At 45.9% G+C, this 24,399-nt stretch overlaps 1 protein-coding gene and 1 long non-coding RNA gene across 3 annotated transcripts in view; one reads left to right on the top strand and one right to left on the bottom strand.

Annotated features, from left to right (window-relative positions):
* The first annotated feature begins 1,000 nt into the window (after nt 1–1,000).
* On the top strand, nt 1,001–6,096 carry LOC135806827 (uncharacterized). Its single transcript, XR_010551298.1, has 2 exons — nt 1,001–1,181; nt 5,140–6,096. It is a non-coding gene; the product is annotated as an uncharacterized LOC135806827 (long non-coding RNA).
* A 10,134-nt stretch (nt 6,097–16,230) lies between these two features.
* LOC135812356 (ral GTPase-activating protein subunit alpha-1-like) overlaps nt 16,231–24,399 on the bottom strand; it is a 54,143-nt gene continuing 45,974 nt past the window's right edge. For both annotated transcript variants that reach the window (XM_065325736.1, XM_065325742.1), the window contains 2 exons: nt 22,637–22,917; nt 16,231–17,291 (listed from right to left, as the gene is read on the bottom strand). In XM_065325736.1, coding sequence (XP_065181808.1) covers nt 17,152–17,291; nt 22,637–22,917 — 421 coding nt within the window. In that variant the 3' untranslated portion in view covers nt 16,231–17,151. The remainder of the gene's footprint in view (nt 17,292–22,636; nt 22,918–24,399) is intronic.

Below are 24,399 nucleotides of genomic sequence, written 5' to 3'. Positions count from 1 at the left end.
TCTGAACATAATAAATTCTTCCATGGGTCTTCAATCACCACGGAGGGCGAAAATATATCTAAGTCATGCAGTTCACGGGAGGTGCGAGCTGTCATGGATATAGAAGCTGATATTGTGCCAGCGTGAGGGCAGAGACAGAAAGAAGACACAGAATTCTTGAACAACTCACCTATATATAATCGAATCCACAAGGAGCGCTCATACTTTGATCCATAAGGACGCGAAACATCTTCAAAGCACTCTCAAACACGGAGTTTTACTGTGGGCAGCCAATTTCACAGCCATCATGAAGGCACTCGACGACTACAGGAGTTTTGTAGAGGAAAGAACAAGGAGTAAAGTCTTAAGAGCGACAACAATCGCTTGAAGAAAAAGCAAAGAAAAACTGCTGTCTCTCCAGTCATTTAGATGCTGTTGCCCTTGACATCTGGTTCCATCCAGAGGACGCGACTTTTGTTTGTCCCCAGTGCTCTCCGTTGCTATGCGTATCGAAGGAGCCGTGACGTCACACTTAACAGCCCCATAGGCTATTAGTATTATATAGGGCCTAGGCCAGGGAGCCCTACACATAACGGTATGTGTAGGGCTCCCTGGCCTAGGCTAGGGGCCGTCCCAGGCCAGGGCCAGGGAGTCGTCAAATACCAGGTATTTGATGACTCCCTGGCCTAGCGCGAGGTATATTATGTATCAGATTGCAACGACCAGGAGGCTCTTAGTAGTGGCTGCAAATGACCGATATCCGTCACTTGCGGCTCTGTATCAGAGACCTGTAGCTGGCCTGAAGAGTTGTAAAATTACTCCTTCGTAGCCGGGGGAGTCAGAGCGAGGGCGATTCACGGCTTGGTCAAAAAACTGTCGGCCTGGAACGTAAACGTGGATCTGCCGACACAGTTCACCTGGTTCACACGCCTGACCTGGCATGCTGCCTTGCGTGAAAGGAACATTTTTCCGAAAGCAAGCTTCTTCTCCAAAATTCGAAATTTCTTTCCAAAAATGCCGTCGTCCTTGATCTCGAAGCTGAATGTTGTTAGGATAGAAAATTAGCGAAGATGTAGCCGACCCATTCTGGCAAGCCGTGTGCCCTCTGGATATGCAGTTGTTCGCCATGGTCAACAATCTTCTTCTCCTTCGTTCGTACTTTCACTTTCCTGACCACGAATACAAGCGGTACCCATGCTCAGGTTAGTGTTTATTTGTCTGTCTATGCACATACATGTAATACAATGTACTGTTCGTGCTGCAGGCACTGGCCGACCATGGAAATAGAGGAAGCAGCCAGCTTTCTTTGAATTCTCGTGCTTTCAACAAAAATATGTACACACTTTCCTTGGCTCCTCTTTCCCACCGCCACCATGCATGCACAATCGAGCTTGCTTTAATGCCCTGCAGTGCAGAATGCTCCCACCACCGCAACTACCACCGCCGCCACCACTACCAGCAGCACCACTGCCACCGCCACCACCACCGCCACCACCACCGCCGCCACCACCGCCGCCACCACCACCGCCACCACCACCTCCACCACCTCCACCACCACCTCCACCTCCACCACCACCACTGTGACCACCACCACCACCACACCACCACCACCACCACACCACCACTGTGACCACCACCACCACCACACCACCACCACACCGCCACCACTACCATCACCGTGACCACCACTAGTCTATAGAAGCATTGTCGTGCACGGCACGTCTGCAAGAGAAAATAATAGTATGCCAGTGCTGTAATGCCCTGCAGCGCAGTATGCTCCCGCCACCACCACCACCACCACTAACGTTATGGAAGCATTGTCACACACTGTACATCGATCCACAAGAGAAAATGATGCCAGTGACTTACTAGCACCTCCATGCTGCATGCGGACCTGGACACAGCACTGTTCCCTCTGCAGGAAAGGGGGGGGGGGGTGTATTTCATTGTCCCTGCCTGAAGTAATAATGACTACATGACATGATATCCAGCTAACTTTGCCAGTAGCGAACGACCCTTGATCGGGCATGAGAAAAGTGTTGGTATTTGGGAGTTGTCGTCATTCACGGGGTTGAAAATATACGGCTATATTGTTACTAGGTCTGAAGATAGTCTCACTATCCGTGGGTTGTTATACCCGTGGTTGACTGCAGATACGTTTGGATTATTCTATGAGTATATGAAGGGTATACGTTAAATATTTTCCTGAGGACATAGCACGAGGAAATTATGGGGAATGCAGTACATGTATAGAATGGTGCAATCCATTTCTCCCAGGGCACTTTCCCAAGACTCCTTCCAATATTCACTCTTGGCGCGACCCTTGTGAACTGAGCGGGGTGTATCGTTGAATATACCCCTCTCAGAACGTCTACTGATTGGCTGAAATCGCCCAATTCATACCGTTCCATGGATGTCAGGGAGTCGTAGCACCCAAGGAAACAACACGAGATCATGATACCCAAAATGATGTACTGTAAAAGCGGAAATTTTCAGTGGTGTTTTATTTTCGGTAACTTCGGTGCCGACAATTTTTACCGAAAAAATGCACCGAACTTTTTCGGTACTACTTAGTGGTACTAGCACCCTTACCTGGAAAGCGGGTATTACCGAAAATTTCCCTCCACCGAATCGCCGATTTTGGAGAATTCCGAAAATATTACACTACCGAAAATTTCTGCTTTTACAGTACACAGATTGGATCCATGGAGATTCTACATGATCTGTGGTTTATGCAACTCGTGATTGCGGACTTGACTCACTGGCCCCAAGCATGGGTCAGTCAAGCGATGCTATATGCGAGCATGTATGTATCGCACTTGCCCCTAAGGCAGTTAGGGCAACTGTCACTGGCAGCCCAGGGTTGAACCCACGTTATTAATTTTTGAAATTTTCTAGGGTGACACGAAAAGCTTCATGCACTGGGTGGTCACTCTCTATTCATGTATACCACTCTGCCAATAGTGCATAGAGCTCTCTTTCGAGCTGCCCAGCTGGCCCTCGTTATGATTTAGGCTGAAAGTCTACCGTGCCGTCTCCCTTATGCTATGACTCCATAATGCATATGTACAGAAGAAAAAATCCCGGGACTCCGTTGATGAAATTCTGTTTTGTCAAGTGGGCATTTTTGATTATTGTGAATGGCGTGTAGTGCCATAGTACAGTTCCTTTTGCTACATAACGTTTGCACAAGTCACCTTTCAGCAATTGAACTAGGAAGATCTATGTCTCTGATCTTGTCATTTGGCCCGGCAGGTGCTGTGCACTAACAACCATTGTCAGGCACCCTCGAAAGACCAACAGCGATGAGTTCATGACCCAAGCATTATTTGGGCCGTTAAGTTGACTAAACGGGAGTGTAGCAAGCTTTGATCGGCGTGCTTGTGAAATGTTGTCCGAGCTGAATAGAGTCTATCTCCTGCAGTTTAGTACAACAGTTTCACACCTAATACTGTAGATTCGACGTCTCCAAGAAAAACCTCCATGGAGACTGGAAACTATAGCAGATCATAAATTATGCAGCAGCTCAGCTGATTCCTCAGCTCGTGTCTAGATTCATGTACTTTGGTAAACGTGTTGTGGCAGACTCCATGTGCAAAGCTGCATACTCTTGGGATTATTGATTCTTGCTGATAATTCCATTAACGTTATTGCATAGATATGAACATCATAATAATTGAATGTTGGCAAGACCCAACAAGGTGTCCCTAATGACTTACATCAGATCTTCACAAAATGCACATACTGTAAGACATGATTTTATAATATACAATCATGTCTTACAGTATATATTATATAACGAGGAAGCAAATCTAACGTTTTAACGGATGACATTTCTTCGTTATAATAAGATCCGTTGAGGCCTTACTGCTTCATATATGCTGTGTGTGGATATGGCAGAATACTGCAAGATCGTTAACCTATGAATTTTGGACAATCGTTAAATTAGCGACTCATTATAATAACATGTCTTACAGTATAATATCTTGAAAAGCCGTATTTTGGTTTCACATACACGTCTCATTTCTATCACAGAGATCAGCAGCCATGGGCCATTGGTGGCAATACTGGTAGGAGTCGCCCGAGGCTAAGCCATTAATTTCCGTTCTATACCCAATATACATACCTGAACTGGGCACAAATCTATCCCATTCCTTGGTGCTGACCCCTTTGATGCGCCCCCGAATCCCTTAGCATTATTAGTACCTCCAATTCATTTCGTCATCAGCTCACCGCATGCTCAGTACTGTGTTGTAAAGTATGCAAATTTTCGACGCTTTTAAATTGCAGCCTCCCCAGGGCAAAAGCACATCTCGGCCACATTGAAATTTCAGCCTGTACTGCTGATGCCTGTATACACTGTCACATTGAACCTTGTGAAACAAATTTTAGGCTACAAATGCCCAGTACATAAAAGGGGAGAAGGCACTGAACGAAGTGTTAACCTACGAATACAACCTACGAATACAACCTCAGTGCAACAACATGCTCTTTCTCTTTCTGCTTGTGTAAGCAGAAAGAGCACGTTGTTGCACTGAGGTTGTATTCGTAGGTTGACAGTTTGTTCAGTGCCTTCTCACCTTTGGTTACGTAATCTTGTTACCTTTTGCGTTTCCTCTAGTAAATAAATGACAACCGCTCTATTCAGTTGCTATTCACTCCTGGCACATGCACTGGACGCAAAATTCTTTTATTAGTGATGTCGAAAAAGTATGCGGTTGTCAGTTGACAAACCTCCTTTTATTTACAATTCAGTTGCGTGATGTCCACCACTTTCCGAATTAAAAATGCACAGGCCGATATTAGCCGAAAATAAAATATGCGCCGAATATGCAGTACCTTGCGCACTCTGTTAGAAGACATTAGGGCTACTGGGAATGAATGCTCAAGTAAAATGATGAAGTACAGTAATACAATACTATAGGGAGTTCATTTTGGCATGAATGCACCAAGCCAACTCTCCTATACAAACAGTATAGTGTTGCTGCCAAAAATATGATTAGCTAAAGTTGCCTTTTTGCATTATTATGGTTGAACTTTTTTCCTGTAGCTTCGTTCCCATGCTGTGGATTTAATCACGAAATTTGTTAGCAAGACGAAGAGGTTTTATGTGAGCTTACTATTATTCTACCTGCACTTGCTTTTATCTTTTTTATGCAGGACTCTGAGAAGCTGGAGGGACCCCACAAACCTCAAGCATTGAGGATAAAACTTTTAACCAAGAACCAGGCAACATGATGTGCATGTATCACGTTCGCTGTGATTGCATCGTTTCAGGGTACACTGACAACATACTAGTACTAGGAACTAGTCCTTGATTAGCAGCAGTGGTCTGAATTATTGCCTGGCCGCTATTCATATAATCCTTTGGTGCTTACTCATCGCCTTGTTCTGTCTCTAAAATGGCGTATGGGTGTTCTGAGGCTTGTAATATTTGCTCAAGCCGCGCATTGGCATTGGTGCATGTCGGTAAATGCCAGCCACTGCTGCCTAGCTCAACATGTTTTGTATGATGTAGAATGCGCTCTGTGTATCTACAATCGAGTGACCTGCTTGTGTGGGCTAACTGTAATTACACCAACAGTTGCACTAGTATGTGCACTGTGCTGGCACAGTGTATCATACTCAGTCTTGTCACTTCTTCTCCCACGTTTACTGTATTGTTTAATTCACTGTACACATCTTGCCCAGCTCCTCTAAGGCCACACAGAATTAGTTTGTTGTTTTGGGCCACTACACTCAGCTGGTGTAAGGTTGGTCTGCTTCTCTCTTCCTTCTCTTCGACGTGTCCAGCCAATCATTCATGTCAAGCTTTGCATAACTTAGATCACTGTATATACAGTCACCTGGCTGGAAACGTCCATGGCTGCAAAATCCCATCTTTCTTGAGGGACCCCATTTTATAGAGTGGACGACATTCACTTTCCTGATAGACTCACCTCAGATGTTGGTACACTGTATTTTACCCATCCCTGATTTGTACATGCACCACTTTTTAGGCAACTCCGAACAGTGAGAATGTCTGCTGTGGATAGTTCTCATGCTTTTAAACTCATTCGTAAACAAGTACGGTTTTATACCACCAAAATGTAGTTCATTACAAGTCGTCGATTATGATCCTTTGTTGAGACGAAAGCTTCGGGACCTGGGAGTACTTGTGACATACCCATATCATACTCTGTCAGGTTCTGAAGCTGTGTGCTGTGTGCCAGGGGTTATGGCGATCGAGTGCATGTATGTTCGGATAAGGGCGTGGGAAAACACTCATCTAAAACATACTCATTTTCTCATGCATACTTTCATTTCTCATTGTTTTTGGCACACACTCCTGCTCCTCGAAATTATCATGGTGCATGTTGATGACAGCCTGCTGCCATGCAGCCTGAGCAGTTCGGACAATCAATCATTCGGATAATCAGCATTCTATATTACTACAGTTGTAGCAGCTGTATTTCATGTACAGTACTACAGTAGAGTCAGGCGCCGAAGAACGTGTTGCCCAAGAATGTCCAGCCTGAAATGCTAAGAACACCACCGCCTTAAGTTTAAAAGAATGGCGGTGTTGGTTTTTCGGTAGGTTTCGGGATACATAATTATGATCCTAACATGATTGTTTCTAAGAACATGCTACAAGAGCGCAGCCGGATGGCTGAAAAATAAGAACACCCCAGGCTAACCTCTTGGACACAACGTTCTTGGACGCTCAACTCTACTGTAGTATGGAAGAACACTCTTCGGCAGGGATGTTACATGTTAGAAATCATGCGTACAAGATGCCTATTTAAGTCTGCTCTTCTTTTATGACAAGCTTTGGCATGCATGCAGCTCTTAATAAATCCCAAAGGTGGAGTGCAATGACATGTTTAATAAGTCCCAAAGGTGGAGTGCAATGACATGCATTTGGAACCGTGATCACTAAAATCCTGCGCTTACCGGTAATTCTAAGATTTAGAACTATAAGTGATGTTGCACACCAAAGAACGTCGTTCCGAGGGCCTAGGTCGGGGGTGTTCTTGGAAGAACATCATGCTGGATTGTAGATAAACTATATAACCCGCATGTGTGTGATAACAAAAGCTGCGGTACAGTGCGGAGAAACTAGTATAACATACTAATATCACCAGTAGGTTTTCTAAACTTCTTGTTCTATACTGGAGAATATTCCAGTGAGTGAATCCAGAGCAAGTGCTATGGAAATGGACTAGCGAGAGCTCACAATAGCCAGACAGACCCACGAGTCCTTTCTTGAACCGAACAATAATCATCTATGGCATTCAACATGCAGTTTGGGAAGCCATGCAGTCCTGGGACAAATATCCAAATGCAATCTTGTCTCCAGACCAAACAACGATTGTTATCATACTTGACAATTTCCAACTCTACGACCACCATGCCAGCTCAAGCAAAAAGAAGCAAAGGAAGACGGAGATTTCTACTTGTGCAGCCATTCAGGGAGGAGCACGAAGGCTGTTTTAACATTACATGATTCGACTGTGCACGCACTTTCCAAAAGTGTACTTATCACACACCACGTGAACTCTTAGGCTGTTTGCAGCGCGATATACTTACATGTGCATGCCCTTGCCGCACATTCACACTCCAGTACAAAACATAATTATGCAAATATGTAATGCACATAATGTAACATTCTACGCTTGAAAGCAGATCAGCATTCGAACTTTTTCATTGCCTTCAGGCTGGAACAGCATATTGCAAGAGGGCACAATGGTCCAACCCAACATCTTCCAGTGAACACCATCGGCCATGGCAGTACAGACCATCTGACATTCACTCACACCACCCACATAGAAGAGAAGCAATGTTGATACTTCATAGTTAACACGTTACAAATACTACTGAGGGTGCATATAGGCAGGACACCAGGTTCAGGATGCATTGATCCATTCTTCTGATTCAACTACCTCAGCTGCTCATTTGATCTATGGCTATGCATGCTGTCGTCAGTGAGCCACATCATTGCGAAAGACTGATGACGGAGAGATCATTGCGCGTGTGTAGTCACAATACTATCAGAGAAATACGTTTGGCAAATATAGGAATACTGTGGACAAAATTGTACACAATAACCTGCCTTGAAGCAAATCTCAGAAAGAAAGCGCTGTGCAGATGCATGTCAGCCGCTTCAGATTCAGTCACTTCGTGAGATCCAATATTCTTCCAACTGTACTGTTCAGCCTTCGGTGATCCACAGAGACAGACAAACAATCTGTTCCGTCCTTCCACATGAGAAACAGAGAGTGAACATGTTCCAGTTCATTCCAGTATGAAGGTGGCGGATACAGGCAATGAAAGTCATCGTTGGGCCAACATGACCAGCCTTCAGACATGAGTTCTCAGAGACCTTCGCTCATGATAATGGTATTCACCCTTGGCTACAATCCTGCAAAACACGTGAAAAGATTGCAGCAAAACAAACTGGATGTTATAAAGAAGCAATTTAGGAAAACTAAGCCTATCGTATTTGTAGTACAGTGAAGCTAAGATGCAACACCCAGCAGGCAGGCAAACTTGCTAATATCCGATGAATTAGCATGCCTGGTCATGGCACACCGGGTACAAAATATGCAACCAGCATAACGTTTCCACCAGTATTGATAATCTATCGTAACGTTATTATCAAACTACATAACTGCTAAGAATGTGCAACTACTAACATAAGGTGCGATCGGCTTCGAAATCCAATGATTATGAGCAAGCGCGCATATATTTCTACATGTGCCATGTAGATAGAGTGTTTCATCAGGTTCAGTAGGCATGGATCCACAGTTCATTGTTCTGCTTCAACTACCGTAGCTGTGATGTACAAGTTTTGATCTCTGGCTACGCATGATGGTATTAGTGAGCCCAATGGCCCACAAAAACCGAAGTGATGAAACTTTCTGCCGTGGGCAGAGGGATCATCGAGTTGCCCACTCTTGGTAATGTACTCATGCCATTACCAACTATCAGTGCACAAGTACTGCTACGCCCTCACTATGATCCATTGCAACAATATCACCAGGCACATGCATGCTACTGCACCCATTAAACCAAGAGTCGCAAATAGGAAAATCTTTGCTGTGAACCACAGCTAGCTATAAGGTGCTTTGAGTCCAGTTTTGTGGTAAAGTTGCACTGCATGATGCACAATACCACATGGAGCGAAATTCTTTTTTTCACATAGCGTGAAGTGTCTCTCGAGAAATGCAATGCACAATGCATAGCACATCGCAGAAAAATCTTGTATTGCACCTGCAGTCTAAAACTGCTTGCCAGCCAGAGCTCTTGAGTCACATGCACCAGCATGCAGGAAGTGATGCCCATTACGTGTCACCCAACCTAGAAGTGAAGCTGGACTCAATTTCCCGTGATACGACCTGTGATGGAGCTGCAACAACCAGCGATGCAAGTTTGCAGTCCAATTATTTGAAACTGGCCCGCTATGTTGCTGAGAACGTACTCAAGGCAACATTTGAGAAATTACCTTTCGAAAAAATGTTCGGTACAAACATGGCCGGATATTGTTTAAACTTTACGGTACTGTGTGAAGAAAACAACTATTTTATTGCATAGACTAAAGGAGCTATCCAGCATTATCCATAATTTTCACGAAATGAAAGAAGGACCCTCCTCCACCCCCCCCCCCCCCCCCCGATTGATGTCTGTAATATCAATATTTTTTCGAAACGAAACTCCCCTTGACCCACCCACAAACGAAACTTTTTCTCTTCGTGTAAAAGATCGACAATTATGGACCCGGCATTATCGATAATTTTCACGAAATGAAAAGTTTAGTTATGAGTAACTTGTGACCGTCCCCCACCCCCACCTACTCACCCCTCAACGAAAAATAGCTGGAATGGACTAGTGTTTCAGCTATCAATACTTTTCATTACGAAACCCTTCTTGACCCACCCGCCCATGAACGATTTTTTTTCTCGTTTCAAAGATACTCAATCTGTTAAAGATAGATAATTATGGACGGCCCCTAACGTGCCAGGTTAAAAATGAATGGACCGTAGAAGATTGTTTGTGATATCACACGATCAGAACAGGTGACATCCAACACTACATGGCTGTATACTTGATGTGCTGCATTTACTGGGTGCAACGCAGGGAGTTGTAGCATCTAGGTAGACGGCACAGGCGACTGTAAAGCTAAATGACATGGGGTTCGACCCAGGGGTTCCTGTTTCAGCCACCCTTGGGGCACCATTGGGCAGATCTATACACGCTCGTACATGGTATTGCTAACCTGGGCCGTTCTCAGGGTCAGTAGGTCAAGGCCGTGATCGCGGGTTGCACAGATCACGGAGAACCTCCAAATCCTGAACCAAAATTCTATAAAGTATTGTGTAGTCTCCCTACAGTGTAGGTGCTATGACTCCCTGGTGCGATGTACCTGCTGGTAAATAGACAAATTGCAACCAGGCCATAATTCGGATAGAGCAGACGATCCTGTCCTGGACCTTGTTCCACATTCAAAGTATCTAGACTCATATAGTGAGGGAGGAATATTGTGGTACTGACTCCGATTTTCATGCGCTAAGAAATTATCAAGTACATTGTATATGTAACTGTAAGTGATAATCACTCAAAGTACGAAGCTAACAGTAATATTCACTGGTTAGAGGGAAAGGCACAAACGGGAAAGGTCTGAAGAAAAAATTGACTGTCACCACCAGGATTCGAACCAGGGACCTTCGCTTGAGGCCAGCGATGCTCTAATCACTGAGCTAAGGTGAAGCCGTCATCCCAACCGAGATCGTTCAACATTTTCTTCAGACTTCGTAACGCACACTAACAACATCAGCTAATGGTATTATTATGTACTCTTTTTCGATTGTACATGCAAGCTCTACCTTGTGATGTTGAGCTCTCTTCGTTTGGTGGGGGTACTCCGATCGTCTAATGTGAACCACAGTCCACCTACAATTCTACATTTGCAACGTTGTCCAATGTGCATCGGCACGCATTGTACATAACTGTTACAGCAGAGTGTAGATTATCCGCACCCCTCGGGCGCACGCTTTCTCCAGGGGGTTCGGATGGGGAAAATTCGGATAACGGAGCAGTCACACATCCATCTAAGACTTGCACATTCCTTCACGTTTCCATCAGTTCTCACATTCTCTTCACAGGAACTAGACACACTCTAGCTCCTCAATATGAAAACTGGCATTTCGAATAAGTGATTGTTCGGAATATCGGCATTCTACTGTACCGTAAAGTCGCGGATAAAAGCCGGGCTTATAAGCACATAAGCCGCTTTCTCCATCAGGTTTTAATGCAAACCATGCTTATTATGCACCACTGATATTTTTGCCAGTCTTGTATGCCAGGCTTCTACGTGCGACACGCGTAGATCTACCACTGACTACCGGTATGGCAGCAGTTTTACTATGCACCATACATAGCGCATGCACTCTTGACCCACCCGATCCGCGCTTGCATAGAGCAAGGCTTCTACGCTCGACGGGCTCATATGCATTCGACCCGTTTGATTTTCAGGCTTCTATCTGCGATGTGCTTGTATGCAAACCCGGCTTTTAACCGCGACTTTACGGTATTCATATTCACGCTCTGGAACAGGAGATCCTAGTTCGACTCAGACTGCCCTTTCCATAATACGTTTCCCATGTACTCGCAGTTCTTTTATCGGAACATCTTTTCTTCCCAACCTCAAATCCTGTGCAACACCGGTTGGCTTTCCTCAGTTTCCTGAATGGTGTTACCTCTCAATAGAAGCATGAGTGGCCATTCAATATACCGGTATAGTAAAACATGTCCATAATTATCGGAGAAAGGATCGGATGTGGCTAAATAATTTGAAAATGTCCACCTCTCCTCACTGCTCTTGGCCCACATTTACCACACCATAGCGAGGAAGTTCGTTCTTGGATAGATGCTCTACACCCTCCAGACATCTATCCAAGAACAAACTAGTTACTTCCTCGCTATGGTGTAGTGAATGTGAGCCAAGAGTGCAGTGGTGGGCAGTTGCAAATAATTTTACTACAATGTGCTAAGCAGAACAGAGGCACTAGCACCTGGGTGGAAACTATTCTGAATTTTGAATGCCAGGGAAGGCTGAAGGACACCCATGAAACCACTGTCAAAGCAAACACGAATTTGAAAAGAAGTGCATGCATGGTGGCGGTGGGAAAAAGGAGCCAAGGACAGTGTGTACATTATTATTTTTGTTGAAAGGATGAGAATTCAAAGAAAGCTGGCTGCTTCCTCTATTTCCATGGTCGGCCAGTGCCTGCAGCACGAACAGTACATTGTATTACATGTATGTGCATAGACAGACAAATAAACACTAACCTGAGCATGGGTACCGCTTGTATTCGTGGTCAGGAAAGTGAAAGTACGAACGAAGGAGAAGAAGATTGTTGACCATGGCGAACAACTGCATATCCAGAGGGCACACGGCTTGCCAGAATGGGTCGGCTACATCTTCGCTAATTTTCTATCCTAACAACATTCAGCTTGGAGGTCAAGGACGACGGCATTTTTGGAAAGAAATTTCGAATTTTGGAGAAGAAGCTTGCTTTCGGAAAAATGTTCCTTTCACGCAAGGCAGCATGCCAGGTCAGGCGTGTGAACCAGGTGAACTGTGTCGGCAGATCCACGTTTACGTTCCAGGCCGACAGTTTTTTGACCAAGCCGTGAATCGCCCTCGCTCTGACTCCCCCGGCTACGAAGGAGTAATTTTACAACTCTTCAGGCCAGCTACAGGTCTCTGATACAGAGCCGCAAGTGACGGATATCGGTCATTTGCAGCCACTACTAAGAGCCTCCTGGTCGTTGCAATCTGATACATAATATACCTCCAGATCCACGTTTACGTTCCAGGCCGACAGTTTTTTGACCAAGCCGTGAATCGCCCTCGCTCTGACTCCCCCGGCTACGAAGGAGTAATTTTACAACTCTTCAGGCCAGCTACAGGTCTCTGATACAGAGCCGCAAGTGACGGATATCGGTCATTTGCAGCCACTACTAAGAGCCTCCTGGTCGTTGCAATCTGATACATAATATACCTCCTAGCGCCTGGCGCATGCATGGCCGGCCTATAGTCTGTTTCAAAAAGATTTACAATCAGGTTTGGGTCTTAAAAAGTATGAAGATAAGGGAAATTTGGACAACAAAGTACATAGAATGGCTTGTTAGGACACGGCAAATTGTTCTGTGAAGGTTTCGGAACAATTCAATTGGACCAACCGTTAAGGAGTTAGAATTTCGGCCAGGTTTCCGGCCTTTTCCCATGGTTTACAATTTGCCCAGGAAGCCAGTATCGATTTTTTATCAAAACCCACGATTTATCCCTTCCTTTTTGGCCTTGTGGTTATGAATGCTGTCTGCTGACCATGAAGTTGTGAGTTCAAATCCCAACCTATCCTCAAGTCAAACTTTTTTTCATTGTTTTGGTGATCAAGCTGGTACAAGACAAAGAAGATGGCTGCACCAAACGACTTGTTGTTGGAGCTCGCGCTTCCTGCCGAACTGACTGACACTTGACTGGCTCACGCCATGTGAACACACCCACAACACTGCAATGGTGTGAGTGAATTATAATGGAAGTCATCGCGCTGTAGCTTTTTGAGATTTATTTTAGTATTTCAACTGATCGCCAATTTATTTGAATTTAACGCCGTCTTCTATCAGCGTTCACAAGCGTCTGCTTTTCTCAAAATGTCGTCGAAGTCACACGGATAGCTTTGCCAAGTCATGGCCAGTGGGAATATGTCCGTGTCGATGTCGTCACACGGTGAGTAAATTGCATCGCAGCTCAAAGAAACTATTTTGGTCACAAAACGAATTGGGACCCATGCAGCTCGTCAACATTTACAACACTTTCGTTTCGACATGTCCTCCGACTCCATTATCGATACGAGGAAGAACTCGTTTGTTGTAAACCAGACGTACATGACAGTATCAACGTGAGTGAGTTGTCATTTTTCCTGCTTTCGCGCGGAATATTTCTTCGAGTTCACGGTGAGTTTTTCCAGGCAGCGCTCGAGTGCTCATACGGTAAGACGCCAAACTCTGCGGGCGATCGCCGGCGGGCGATCGCCAGGATTGTAAATCTTTTTGAAACGGACTGTAGGCCTGGGCCGGCCGGGCCGTCCGTAAATGTCGATATTTTTTTCAAGACGATAATTATTTCTCCCCAGATTTCTCCCGGCGCGGCCCTCCCCGGCCCCGGCCCCTCAAAACGAACATACACATGTTTATGCAAAGGATCGATATTTTTTAATGCTGAAGTACAATTTCCTCATGAAACGTGACCAGCTGCAACTCTAATGTCACCATACACCTCGGTTTATGTTGCCACGGTCGCACAACCTTGCCAAGGCTATGTTCACGAGGTTGACTTTCACTTCGTGTAGGTCATAAACTACATGTAATAATTATTGTTCAAACAGTGCCCGTACGTCCATAGATAGAGTTCGATATTTTTTCTCAAAGACGAGACGAACAGGGCCCAAAACCCCTCCCCCCCCCCCCGGGCCCCCCCCCAAACGAACGAATATCTTCGCTAAAAAAATATCGACTCTTTGTGGACGATAGGGAGTCATAAAATACCGGTATTTTACGACTCCCTGGTGGACGACCCCTGGCCCTTACCATGATTACTATCAAGACTCGGAGCAAACGACAAGTGTTCATACCCCCCCCCCTCCCTGGGGGTTATGAATCACTAATGATTCTTATGAACTCTTCTTAGGGACCATCGCAAAAGTTCGCAGAAGCCCCCGAAACGAAGACCGTTAGTTTCGGGCCTGACCCCCTCCCTCCCCCCTCACACGAAACGAAACGACAGTCACAATATGGGCTTCATTATTTCACTTGGATGCTCACACATAATAATTATTATTATTTTATACTACACAAGCATTGTTGTATCAGTGTGTAACAATGTACAGCACTTTATAAATGCAACGATGATATCACCTTGCAGTGGGTGATCTAAGAACGAGAACAGCTAGAGCTATGCAGTTGTATCCTTTGAGCATGCTAATCTATATCAGCTCCTACATGTCGTCAATACTTTTTTGAATTGAAGCCCAGTTTGCGATTTTCGACACCGACTCCCTCCCCCCCCCCCCCCCCAAACGTATGCTCTTCGTTTCAGGGGCTTCTGCGAACTTTTGCGATGGTCCCTTACAATGCACATGTAGAGTCCACAGCGTATACTCTCTGTGATTGCACTATCTACGTACAGGCGCATGCGCCGGTGCCCTTCAGGAGGGGGGGGGGGGGTTCCAGGGGCGTCCCCCGGGAAAATTTTCAAAAAATGAAGCAAAATCCGGCTTTTGAGCGAAAAAAGGGGGCTTCCGGGCACCCAGGAACCCATACGGGGCACGCGCCTGATCTACAACGTACAGAGTAGCTCCTGGCCCTGACCGGCTGGCCGTATTACTGTAAATCAACAAATTTTGGCCGGTGAGAAACGTTGGCCGATCTCGAAATGAAACTTTTGGCCGTCATCTAACTAACTTTGGCCGGTTTGGTTGGGTTTTTCAAAAAAGAAATCGACTGGTATTTGTTGCTCTCACGTGCAGCCATGGCTCAATAACGCATCATTTGCCTCTATGACAATTTTTGGCCTGCGATTTACTTTGGCCAGCTGATACCCAGCGGCGAAATCAGCGAAATTAAATCGCCAGCGAAAATTAGTTGATTTACAGTAGTTCGCCCTTGGGGCAGGCCTGCAGGGTCGATTTATGCGATCGTGAGTTGCCGATAGCGGACCACATAGAAATTCCTAATCCGGGGTCAAAACGCACATTGTTTCTGGTGCGTATGATCTCGCGCTGTCTCCCCCGATGCTGCATGACTCCCTGGCCTGGTTGACTCAAGAAACGTGTTCGGTCTATGTTCCCTTGGTCACAACAAAGAATAGTCAAAAGCAGGGAATACTAAAAATGTTTTTTAGTGCTCCCTGGTCGAAAGTATTCAGTGTACACTGTCTGTACATGTACAAAATTAACAAAGCAGTTTCGCTCAAATCATTGTGTAGGCGGACAGCATGCTAGCAGTCACCGGCTACACAAAGTGGCATTATGATATCTGCACGCGTACATACTCCGAGTTAAACTGACATACCAGTAAGTCGTAGTGGCACTCTGCACAATGCAAATACATGTACTGTGGAACCGCGACACGCCATGATGATCGCCACGGCAACCTCATCAGAACACACACCCGGGAGTATAGTAGGCGGCACTATACTACATCACGAGCTCAAGCATGACACTTTTTTTAACAATAAAAAAATAAAGAAATAAAAAGATCACTTCATACTGCTAGATGTTCTCAATTGGTGCTCAAGCAAGACTAAACGAGGACTTGGCAAGGGTATAGAGGATAATCTGATCATAACCGGGCAGATCTGTTCATCTCCACTGACACATACAGGTTCAATTCTCATCCAAAAACGGTGCAAATACGGGTAAAATAAAAATAAAAGATAGACGAAAATCCACGAAACTGGAGAACCTCAAGAACAGCAGCTAACGTTAGTAACTGGACACGGTGAACAAAGTCAAGGGTATTATAATGGTACAAGACACTAGAATGCCACTCAGCGCGGCGACAGGACCAACAAGTGCCACCAGTCTGCCGACAACAAGCAGCGAGCTGAGGGCAAGTCACTCGTCACAACACTTACAGGTAGCTTTGCAGCACAGTATTCCTACACACACAGCGACGACAGTGGATGCGTGTGTCATGACGAGGATGAGGCCAGTGATGGAGCTGCCCAAAGGCATGCTCCTGATCGGATCTGAGCAGCAGTGAGCTCAACAAGTTGTGCAGAAGATTATCAAAGAGAACTGTTTCAACCTTCTGCCTACGAGAAAAACAAGAACTAGTTCCAGTCCAAGTGCGAGCTGCGGACTGGCTGCCAGAACGTCAGTAGTTGGCTCCCCGCAGCTCAAGGAGACCCGTACGAGCTCTTACTGAAAGACGGAGGCAACGGCATTCGGAGCAAAGCTGCCAGCAACACGTCCACTGCCACCACCAGCACATGCACGCACGCATGCACGCACAAGTGCACACACGCAGTACACACACAGAGAGTCAAGCGGGAAAGCCTAGCAACCCACCCGGAGTGCAGCGTTGCCAATGGTGATGCTGGCGGTGTACGTGTGCGGGTGTCTGGCGCTACAGAGTACCTTCTTCAGGCGGCGACGAGCAAATCCCACTGGGCGTGAGTACATCGTCGCCGAGAGATGCGCTGGCGACCAGTGTGGCGGATGTCGCGGATCCCTCCAGAAAGGAGAATTGAGAGGTACTGCCACGGCCTGCAAAGCAAATACAGTCAAGATACAACAACAGCCATACCGACATGCTGATTTAGCTCGAACCAACGACAAACATATCCAATGCAAACAACATCAACAGGTCCGCAAAAAGCTTGGGATGCTGTTTCCATTTTCTTCTTGAAAGCTAAGATCCCCCACTCACACACCTTTAGGGAGCATCTCATAAGTTCGCATTTATTTTGCAAACGTAACGCATTTCGAATAGACTTTACCCCCCTACCTCCCCCCTCTATTCGAAAGTCTTATCGCACATTTTCTGTGTTTATCTACTGTACACGTCCATGCCCCATACTATGGTATGCTTATGTACATGATTGTACAGTCATGTACATGTATATGAATGTTTTGCTAGAGCGGTCGTGAATGGCATACAGTTACTAGAGTAGTACTGCATTTACTGAGTACAAGTACAATCAATGACAGGTACACGCACATAAACATAGTTCCTCCACAACAACTGTACTGCTGTAAACGCTGGCCAGGTACATGGTTTGATCAGGCTGGTGTGACATTTGACACCTCTGAGTAGCCTGCATGCATGCAGTGCAAGGGTTAGCTGATCTGCAAACACAGGTAGATCTCCACCTAAACACACTCATTTGCTGCAGGGATCTAGCACGGTAGTAGATTGTACAGTTCCAGAAAATGTGCGAACAGTCATTTTTCTATTCGAAAAGGGCGCTACCCCCCTACCCCCGTTTCGAAATGCGTTACGTTTAGAAACAAAATGCGAACTTATGAGATGCTCCCTTAAGCACCTGGGGTGGCCAAGTCTATCCTGGCGCAGGAATATCGTCTGTCTTACGGAGTTCTTCCATTTGGTCACCACCCAACCAGAACTACTTGAAGCAGCAGGATACTGCCCCATGCGTAGTCGCCACCGACAACTTGCATTCACTCTGCCGAGGGTGGGAAACACGCTCGGAGTTCGTTTCTGCTCCGCACCGCTACCAACTGGAATGCCTTGCCAGCAGACCTGAGAGCCACAGCCTCGCAGTCCTTATTTCGCAGCCTCATTTTCATGCACTTCTCTGACACCAAACACGATACCACTACTGACTGGCATGTCTCTGTCTCCTTCCTTGAGCTCTGTAATTATTTTTCATATATGATGTGTTTTTAAGTAAAAGTGGGGAGGCTTCCTGCAGTTTTTTGAACCTGATGAAGGCAATTTGCCGAAACGTTGTAATAATTATTGTGAAAAGAGTTGAATTATTGCAGTGTTAATGGAAGAGAGCTTGTGGGCTCTACTCTTAACTGTTTATGTGTTGATGTGTTTTTGTATATTATTGTATTTTAAGGCTTACCAAGAGGTTCTAGGTATTATTGAGTGCAGGAACATTCAGCCCACATTATGTATTTTCTTGAACTATGCTGTTCATTAGCCATCCACTGTCTGCTATTTCCACCCTACAACCTCTCATTGTAATGGAACTCCATTCCATTTAGACTACCATGTCTTTGGGAAATCCTTAAATAATTAGAATACTGTAAAACCGGAAAGTCTAACGAGTCACAAAGTCTAACGTTTTAACTAGTGGTGTGCACGGGTAGTCGGGTACCCGTGCTACCCGTGAGGACCTCGGGTAGTCGGGTACCGAATAGTACCCGAAAACCCGAGGTCGCAGATGACATCATGTACAGTGCACGTGTACAAAATTTAATAATTCACGCATGTCTACCCAATGCGCAAGGGAAGGAAGGGGCCGGTGTGCATTGTGGTCTTACCAATACCATGGAAACATTACCCGATCGGGTACCCGTGCTACCCGTGGAAAACTACCCGGACCCGATACCCGAAGAAAATGCTACCCGACTCAGCCCTAGTTTTAACGACCAATTATTTTTCGTTAATTGAAAAACCGTTATCGCTAGATGTCTGTGTAAAGATGCACATGCAGATGGGTCGCCAGCTAGCCATCGTTAAACTTTCTGAACGTTATCATGCCAAAAATACAAAAAACGTTAAACCTTTTGGTCGTTAGACTTTCCGGTTTGACAGTAATATTATTTCCCCCGACCAATGAATAGCTGACGTGCTAACTTAGTTGGAAACCGCCCTGTTCTATTCAAGCTGGACAGAGGCGCGGAGGTTACAATGATGTCATTGAAGGCATCCAAGCGACTGTCGCCAACACGCAGCCTTTCTGCCTCCACCATTCACTGCTACGTAACGTTAGTCCTGATGATCACCTCTTACCTGTTCATGGCGTTTTCACAGCACACTGTTCACACCGCCACTGTAGTACTAGTAGCCATATCAATATTCAGTACTACAAAACCCCTGTGATCTGGAAGTGTGAGGGACTTCGTTTAGCCGGGAGCTAACACCACAGATCCACAGACATTCCTGTGTATGTCCTGGAAGGAGCTACCACCTGCCTGCTAAGTCGTTAAGCGTGCTCTGATCTTGGTTTGATCCAGCGCCTGCGCTCTGTGCATGGCAAACCTGAGTTGGTACCGTGTATGAAGGGCCCCAGCTGTAAACATCCAGCTCACGTCTGAGGCCACACCATACCACTGCGGGACTGCCCGAACAGTGGCTCACCACCTCTACTCCAAAGTGCACGATGAACTGGCGCGCATGGAGGAAGGTGACATTATCGCAAAGGTGGATGAACCGACTGACTGGTGTTCAACAATAGTGCCAGTATTGAAGCCCAATGGGAAAGTGCGCACCTGTGTTGAAGCGCCTCAACGCATGCGCTACAAGCGCCTCATCGCATGCGTCAAACGGAAAACTTTCCAGCTCCCAACACTGGACGACACCCTCGCCTTGCTGGCTGATGCCAGAGTGCATCATGTGCCATCAACTCCAAACGCAGGTGAGATCGATGAGCCTGAAATTGATGAGCCATGTTATCCCAGTACTTGAGGAAATACTACTACCCAAACTAGAAGCCCTCCATTGTAGTCAAGTAGTTATTAGCTCTGCTCTAGGCTCTGCTTCTGGCTCTGCTTCTGGCTCTGCTTCCAGTAATAACACTGTTACTTGTGTAGTGCTAAATTCTGGTTGATATTTGGGAGGTTGACTGTGTAGCTGTATTACAGATCTGTGCTCCTTCTCTGTTAGGTCACAAACTCGTTCTTATGTGTGGTGACGAGCGATGCGATAGCCCTGGTTATTTAGCCAAGTTTGGCACATACACTTTCCTGGAAGCCAAGATGAACCTGATTGTAGATTTTTGATGTCGTTGAGTACACCGTGGCGAAAAGCTCTGTAGCCATGGAGAAGATCGGATTTTCCAGAGTTCTTGATCGCGGCAAGGAATCTCTCACAGTCGATGTGGTTGTGATAGACAGAAGCCCTTCCATCAAAGCCACCATGCGGGATCAGTATCCTGGTATTATGCCACCAATTCGATGTGTGGCACTTTGCCAAGAATGCTGCCAGCAAGCTGCGGTCTGCTTGCCATCGCAAGAGCCATACTCCACTATTGAGTTGGATTCCAGCCATAATTAGCCACTTCTGGTGGTGCTGTAGCAACTGTGATGGCAGTGCTGAATTGTCGAAGGAACATTGGCAGTCAGTATTGGACCACGTCTGCAACATCCATGCATGGATGGGAGGACAGCTATGCAACACGGGTGCCCATTCCAGGTCTTTTACTACATGTGTTTGTATGCCATGGGACGTCCTGTCGAAGTATATTGTGTTCGTGTAGCGCATAAGCTCCATCGGGTCATGTCTACCTTGTACACGTCATACGTTCGCCCAACCCTAGAGTACTCTATCCCCATCTTGTATTCCTCTCTGTCGGTCCAAGACCAGGATAGTATGAGTAGGCTACAAACATCTGCAGCCGGAGGATATCTTGCCGCCAAATTAGGGCGGAAGCCAGATTGGATTTAGCCAGCGTGCAGGCTGGGAAGCTGTACAATGGCGATTACAGATCCTTTCATTTTGCTATTTTCACCACATCGTCTACTCCTTTCCTTCTGTTCTCTTTGATTTCAAATTTCGATTTTCATCATCCTCCCGACACCCCCAAGTCTCTTGTCCTTCCACCAACTGGCAGTTACTTCGCTAAATCCTTCCTTTTCCCTATCGCTGTTGCTTGGAATAAACTTCCTGCTGATATACGTTCACTCGATAGTCCCACGCTATTTAATCGTCAGGTAAGGACACTTTATGAAGTTTACCGCTTCTCGGTTTCCGGCATACCTACTTTCACTGACGTGTTGAACAATATAGCCTAAATCTGCTATCGCAGTTACTCTTGTTTTAGTGCCTTTCTAGTGTTCCATTAGCATCCCTGGTTCTCAATCTATTGATGTTCTTCCTCTCCTTTGACTTAAATTCCCAGATTTGAGTTTTTTTTTATCCACTCCTACATACTTCTATTTTCATTATTCTATTGGTTTGGAGAGACTCCCACGATAGGTATCCAGTACAGTATCATTGATTATGATGAAGTTCTAGTCTCACCAGAATTGTGCATCATATGAGTGTGTTTTCTGGCTACTCCTTTGCATAGATTCAGAAGCTGACAAAGCGTTAAAAGGCATTCTACATGTACAGTTCTGGCCAGAGAAATCCAACCTCATGAATAAAGTAGTGCCGCATTCCAGTGCACAGAGCAGTGTGTGCAGTGCTGCCAAATAATTTTCGCCCAAAATCGGACACCCGTCACCGCCGAGATGGCCAAATTTTTCTCTTTGGCAATTTTTTTTCCAGAGAATTCAAAATATCGCCCAAAATACCATGAAAAATCGCTCCGTTGCCATGGTAACCGATATGGCACCCCCGAAGTAAGTTAGTTGTCATGAATTTTGTAATGAATGCATGAGTGTGGTCACACACTGTACAGTGCAGTGTACATGTTCCCAGGCATATTACTCAACTTCAAGTTTGCACTTCCACAGCCGGCCAAGCGCTAGCCCTTTTTCATGTACATGTACATGTACACGACTACAGTACTACTACAGTGCTGGCAACTGAAATCCGACCCCCTTGGCGGGGCGCCGCGCCGCCAAGGGGGTCGGATTTCAGTTGCCAGCACTGTAGTACATGTACATGTACAGTGATTTGTGCCTTCAGAAGTTCAGTTGCGCTGAAAAGTGAAAATACAGGACTTCTACATAGCAAAGTACTGATCCCTGATAATTTCGGCTGCTTTTCGGACGTTTCCTTTTTCGGACCGGTTTTCGGAAGAGCCTTCAAAAATCGGACACTGTCCGAAAAATTGGACGGTTTGGCAGCACTGTGTGTGCAGTACTATTGTAGGGCTGCGTATTGCCCGGCGCTATTCTTTTCATGAGGTTGGATTTTCTCCGGCCAGTTCTATACATGTACGGGCACCTACAGAGCGGGATCAACTCACTTCGTGCATCAGCCGACGGCAGATTCAATCCTGGCGACAGGCTGGCCTCGTCGGCAATCGGTATCGTCAGCTCGTCCTTCGGCGTGGGGCTGGTAAAGCGTAGTCCATCACGGCTACCACTCGGCGTCACGCCGGATGGATGACGATCCGTCTTGCCCGCCGTGTTGGCCAACGCCGGCGGGGAACCGGGCCGTACGACTAGCGAGGTGAACTCCTCCAGCGTGGTCTCCAGGCGACAGCTCTTCGTCGTCGACTGGATGTACTTGTTGCGTTCTTCGTAGCTGATAAATGATGGTCACAAGGGTCAAGGAAGGCTAACAAAATAACATATACCAACTAACCTTCAATTTGTGTGCTATTGCTGTCTATGTCTCTGTGTATACCAGTATAATATGTGGAACAAGAAACGGACAGTTGCAGTGATGCCTTATCATTGAATCTTTTTTCGCAAATTTCTTAAAAGGGTTTTAAATCGTTTAAAAACAATATGTAAGAGTTGACTTTAACACTTTCAGCTCTTACATTACGTGCAGTAGATCTTGTGACAGAAGTTGACATTGGTGGGTAGCTCTGAACCACGAACAAATGAAGTTTCCAGGCATTGTGGAATAAGCTCATTGTGTCAACTGATGTCACAAGCTCTAGTTTGTGTGCCAAGCACTTTTGCAATTCAAGGGCATTTTAGCTTGGTACATGTACTGATGTAGCCAACACATGTTGCGCTTGCCTATTGTCAAATGACAAAGGGTGCAGTTCCCTCCTTAACTTTATAGCTCTATATATGTAGCGGTTCCACAGTATCTCCACAAACTGAACCTCCCGAGGACAGCATTCGATGATGTGTGTGTGTGTGTGTGTGTGTGTGTGTGTGTGTGTGTGTGTGTGTGTTTGTGTGTGTGTGTGCATGTGTGTGTGTGTGTGTGTGTGTGTGTGTGTGTGTGTGTGTGTGTGTGTGCGTGTGTGTCCCATATGGTGCAGTGGTATGTGCAGCGATTTCCAATCGATAGGTTGCGGGTTCGATTCCCGACGATTATGGTCACACACGTCTTTCTTCTCTTTCTCAGACTCTTCCTGACTTTTCTTTCATTCTCCTGGGTGGTTACCAACAGCCAGTGCATGCCGGAGTATGTGGTGTGATGTGTGTGCGGGAAAAAAAAAGAAAAAAAAGAAAAAAGAAAAAGACCAAAAATAGGGATTCACTGGCCAGAAAAAGTCACTTCAAATAGCTGTATGGTGTAGACCAGGCTGAATAGTGACGGTCAATTCTTCAGCCTTGCAAGCTGTTGAATGGTGCAATCCCAGCACAAGTTGCTATGGCTTCTGCCGTAGCATTGCTATCATCGCCTCTGGCGATGGGCGTCAAAAGGTCAAAGGTGTGTGTGTGTGTGTGTGTGTGTGTGTGTGTGTGTGTGTGTGTGTATGTGTGTGTATGTGTATATGTGTGTGTATGTGTGTGTATGTGTGTGTATGTGTGTATATGTGTGTCCAAGTATTACCTTCACTGGGGGCAGGGGTACCTGCAGTTGGATCCCGGGACGGATACCCTGATGCCGTCAATCCTTTTCAGCAACTTGTCATCACCCACTTACTGAGGTGTGGTGAGCCCATAAGTGGGATCATTTCAAGTCCACCCTAGTTTGGGGATTTCAGGGGGTGTCGGCCGTTGGGTGGTTCAATGGCCAATTGAGTCATCTTTCCAAGATTCCTTTTGAGTCTCTCTCCCCTCTCCCGAGGAGACCCACGTGACCAGTTTTGGCAGTGAG

This window comes from Sycon ciliatum, chromosome 1 (genome assembly GCF_964019385.1).
Source record: "Sycon ciliatum chromosome 1, ocSycCili1.1, whole genome shotgun sequence".
In the NCBI taxonomy this organism is placed as follows: Eukaryota; Metazoa; Porifera; class Calcarea; order Leucosolenida; family Sycettidae; genus Sycon; species Sycon ciliatum.
The sequence above is the reverse complement of the archived record's forward strand: the minus strand, read 5'-3'. Positions and strand labels throughout refer to the sequence as shown.